Genomic DNA, 5,000 nt, shown 5'->3' with positions numbered 1-5,000 from the left:
GTAAGATGCATATTGTTGCCAAACCCGGGGAAAGGAACTGGGATTATGTTCTATGTAATTCTGATGCTCCTACATTTGCAAGAAACCATCTAGAGTTTCTGCAAATTTTCCATAAGCAAGATATTGCAATGTCTATCACTAAGATCTCAGCATATACCTACAGTGTAAAGATTTCAAATCTTTAGGAAAAAAAAGGAAAAAGAAGGGAATTTGCACTGTATAGAATCAACGTCCAATGTTAAAGAGCAGAACCTGTGCATCCCAGACTTTAGGAACGTCAAGCTCCTGGGATCGAGTCGTGTTCTCATGTCGTTGAATCAAAAGGGTGTGCAGCCTGTGGGTCAGTCGCGAGCCAAGGTCGCGCTTCTGGTGCGAGGCAGTTTGGGGTAAGTGTGCAACATGACGTGAAGTGGGAACAGGAGAGTTAACATCACACAAGTTTTAAACATCTGTCGATCATGGCAAGATCCCTTCCACACCAAAAAAAAAAAAAAAAAAGATAGTGAATAAAGATATAAGAGATGGTCAAATATCTTCCTGTTTCTTTGTTTTCAATCTTCTAAAATCAGTGATTAAATACTTTTATAGAAACTTAAAAAATCATTACTAAAAATAAAGTAAATCTATACTTTTATATCTAGATGGACTCATTTTTTTTTAAAACCAAACAGAAGTACAACATTCAGAGTAAATAATAGAAAAATATAGTACAGGTATTAGTATAAAAATCCAGCTAAAAGGTACATTCTCTGGAAGATAGATTAAGTATATAAGTTATAAGACCCGTGTCAATAATCCAATTTATAAGACACCAACATGCTACATATACTTAGCACCAAATATCAAAGTATAAGAGTGAGAGAGAACACCTAATTCCCAAATAAACCCTAATGATAAGGATATAAATATTCCACACAAACAGAGTAACAATGCATGACTATAAGCTATCCTTACATGTGGAGACACAGGTGGAGTATTCCCTGGGCTTCCATTATCTGCTGAACCCACAGCAGCTGTTGTCACAATCTCAGGCATCTCCTTAACATCCCTAGCATCGTGGGGTTCATTTCTGGAGGGATCACGGTAGCGCAGACCAGAAGATGCACACACAGTCTCTTGTTCACATCGCACCATACACTTTTTGTGGCATATGATTCCACATTCACCACATTGGTAGGCATCCTTCAACCAAATCTATAAGTATAAAAAGTTACTATAAGAACTAGCAATGACAATAACAATTATAATATCACTATACTATGAACAGTAATGGAATTAGAGGATAATGTTAGTATTAGAGTTAATAGTAATAATGACATACACAATAATAATATATTGCAACTGCATTTCTTATTGATATTATCAATGCAAAGATAATCCTAAAAAAAAAAAAAAAAAAATCACCTTTTTTCTGCAAAAATCACAATGTGTAGCTGAATGGAAGTGTGTCCTCTTGAAATCATGATTCCGGTCTTCCACAATCTCCTGTGTCACTGATATCTCATCTTCCTCTGACAGCGTTCCATCGGTGAGGCTCTCATCTTCTGATATCGGACTGCTTGCATAATTCTTGTCAAGTATTCCGCGTCCAAGAGTTTCACATCTGCAATAGTGGCTGTCTTTTAAAAGGGTTGCACGAATGTTAAGTATACATGCATCTGATTGTATATAATTTATTAGTGATTAATACTACATTAAAATTACACAAAAATTACACAAAACTAATTCTTGATATTAAACATCTGAGCACCTAAATACTGTAGATACATCAATTCATCATTTCTCAAAGAAGGAAAAGTGCCCATACCTGTCTTGTGGCTGGTATGTTAATGAAAGCATGACATCCCCGTAACAGAGCTTCATGTCAAAGCCTTTGTGAGCAAGCAGAGAGTCAGAGATCATTTCTGGGCATTTTGGGTGTGGTGGGTTCAAGGTTAGGATCTTTGTGACATGGCCTTGGGTATTGAGTGTAGTTTCGGGTATGAGGGAGATCAGGGGTAGGTTGGAATAGCCCACCAGGGTGTCCTCTGTGAGCCCTGCTAGAACCTCTTCTCTGGCTTTGGCTTTCTCACTCTCCTTTTGTTTTCTTCTGTCCTTTTCATTCTCTTTTGTCTTAGCTTTGTCTTTGTTATCCTTGAAGCCAAAGTCCTCATCTGGCTTTACAGAAGTAATGTTTCTACTCCAGATGGCTATGCTCAGATATTTGTTTTCTTCCTCTAACCAAAATTCAAAGTCACTCTCAAACATTGGCTCCTGAAATTCATAAAACAGGCACTAATACCATTCAACTAAAGGGAGATACATTATATACATTTCAATCACCAATCTATTTACACACACACACACATTCACTCACTCACTCACTCACTCACTCACTCACTCACTCACTCACTCACACACACACACACACACACACACACACACACACTCACACACACACACACACACACACGTGTTTATATACATATATTTATAGATATATACATATATATTCATATTTAAGTATTTCATATACATTCCCTGATAGTTTGAGTTGCATAGGAAAATATGGGCCAGCAGTTAGACCATCTTGATACAGAGCATACACATACTTACTCTATTTCCATCCACAAATGGTGTTTGAATACTTTTAAGATGAGTCTTGCTCTTTCCCATGTATCTTCTTCCACCACGTTTTTCCAGGTTGGAAAGCCCCATCAGGGAGTCCGGTGATGTTGGGGTTCCAGCCTTACTGCTCTGATTAGATGGAGGCTTTTCAACCCCTGATTGAGACAGGCCAAAACTCTGGCCTCCAACTCCTGGACCTGGAGATTTATCTGGCCCAACCCCAATCACAGGACGAGGAACAGTCTTGTTAACTGAAGCTGCCACAGGTGACTTATCCTGACCAGGTACAGTAGGTTTTGAATCTACTGTGAGAGTATGCAGGTCTAAGAGCTTCCTCTTTAGCTCAGGACTACTGTTGTGGCTTGAGTCTGGTGTTGATCTTCCACTTCCACTAATTTCACCTGGAACAGACTTAACGAGTCAATAATTTCAATAAACATATATATTGCAAGAAATGTGCATATATGACTCTACAAAAAAAGAGAAAGAAAAACACCTAACAGTATTTAAAACTATGACAAGACATGAACTATCTTGAATTAAGAAAGGGTTGAAAGCCATACAAACAGAAAATAGGCTACGACCAAAAAGCACTGTCACAACATTTACAGACAAAACTTATGCCAACATACCAAAAGAAAAATGGATAACAAAAACTGCTTTAGGTATGCAGAACAGGGATGGGGTGCGTGTTTACCATCACGTGTTGAGTTAACACGGTTCCTACTGGTGCGTTGCAGGACAGGTGAGCCTGGCAGAGAGCGGTGCTTAGCAGGCCGGCTTCCGTTGAGGGATCCCATTAACCCAGCAAGCAAGTGAGAGGGGCTAACAGCACGTGAACCCCCAAGCACACCCTCGTCTTCTGTACCACCACTGCTACTCCCCACGTACATCCCCACACCACCACTGCCAACACAGGAGGAGGCACTGGGGTAGTCCGCACCCCTATAGCTCCCACCAACACCACGACTACAGCTACCAACGTTCACATAATAACCACCACTGGTTCCCGAGGAGGCACTACTGGTCTCATTGCCACCTCCTCCGGCTCTACCAACACCACCACCACGACTAATACTACCTACACCACAACTACGTGACAATCCCGCCCCACCACGAGCAGTACCATCACCACTGCCACCACAACCAGAGGTACCACTACTTGAGGATTCTACCCAGGCACTAGAGGACTTGTCGCCACTATAGCTACTGCTTGCAGTGCAAGGTGAGACAACAGGCTGGCCACAGGAGGTTACTTGAGGTCTACCTGTGGTATCCTCCCCGACAACTGTTGTAGCCCCATCTGAACCAACGGCTCTTTGTTCAGCTACCATCTGGAGGAGTTAGTAGGTTGTTAGTAAAACAGACATTTTGGTTTATGTAATTAAAGCAGATTCCAAAGTGTTAGTCAACAACACTGAATGTGATACGCATTAAAAATGTTTAGCTCGTTAAGTATGTCACAGGTATCATATAATGAAAATCACTTAAGAACTAACATGCATAGCTTTAAAAAAAATGTGATAGCTCGGAAATAAATGAAAGTTAAAAAATCAAGGATTTATTTGTTTTCTCTTTGTAACTGGAATACTGTTATATCCTCAATGCTTTACTATGAGCTAATTGTAATGGCACAGGTAATAAAGTAATCAATAAAATTATTTTAAAGACTGGGAAGTTGAAAATATAACAGAAAATAATAACATTTCAACATTTTCACTCATGGGAGAAAATGTAAAGGCCAATGTGAAGAATTTTGTATTAATAATGCATCTAAATACTATCTTTAAATGTAAGAAGACACCTCACATCATCATACACCATGTCATGTCAACATCATTATCAATATTCTCATAAATCTGCTAATGCTCAGACCTGCTACTATGTAGAAACCAGTAGCAAACCTTTCTCAGTAGCTCATATACTCTCCTATACTTTCACTTATCCCTGACTTTTCCACTGAATTTTTTGTCAATCATAAGTCAAACTGTCATTATGCAAAGACCTTGGACAGACCCTTTATTAGAGGGAATGGCCTTCATTAAAAGCAACAGCAGCAAAAATCTAACAGAAAGAAGCATCATCAAAGAAATCAGTAAAATCTGAGTGCATTTGGGTTATAATAATGGAGCTGTTGCATATGATTGTACTACTCATATTTTGTAATACTTACAAAAGAAAATGACAATAGCATCAATCACATACATACACACACACACACACACACACACACACACACACACACACACACACACACACACACACACACACACACAGGTGCCTTCTACATTGTGCCCCCCAACTTGCATATGTTTAAAGCCCAATATATCAAAATGTAATCACTCAACATTCAATCCTTAATGATGCAGTTACCACCTGTACTATCCAAATAG

At 39.2% G+C, this 5,000-nt stretch overlaps 1 protein-coding gene across 3 annotated transcripts in view; it reads right to left on the bottom strand.

Moving 5' to 3' along the window:
- The window catches only part of LOC125043388 (PDZ domain-containing protein 8-like), a 32,468-nt gene that overhangs the window by 14,309 nt on the left and 13,159 nt on the right, over positions 1 to 5,000 (bottom strand). For 2 of the 3 annotated variants that reach the window (XM_047639484.1, XM_047639485.1), the window contains exons 9-13: positions 3,305 to 3,941; positions 2,596 to 3,008; positions 1,808 to 2,253; positions 1,405 to 1,603; positions 955 to 1,194 (exon numbers count right to left, since the gene is read on the bottom strand). In XM_047639484.1, the coding sequence (XP_047495440.1) occupies positions 955 to 1,194; positions 1,405 to 1,603; positions 1,808 to 2,253; positions 2,596 to 3,008; positions 3,305 to 3,941 (1,935 nt within the window). The remainder of the gene's footprint in view (positions 1 to 954; positions 1,195 to 1,404; positions 1,604 to 1,807; positions 2,254 to 2,595; positions 3,009 to 3,304; positions 3,942 to 5,000) is intronic. The other variant, XM_047639486.1, reaches the window with a different exon arrangement.

The sequence above is a fragment of the Penaeus chinensis genome, chromosome 33 (assembly GCF_019202785.1).
Source record: "Penaeus chinensis breed Huanghai No. 1 chromosome 33, ASM1920278v2, whole genome shotgun sequence".
Lineage (NCBI taxonomy): Eukaryota > Metazoa > Arthropoda > Malacostraca > Decapoda > Penaeidae > Penaeus > Penaeus chinensis.
Note: the sequence above shows the minus strand (reverse complement) of the source record. Positions and strands in the feature narration are given on the sequence as shown.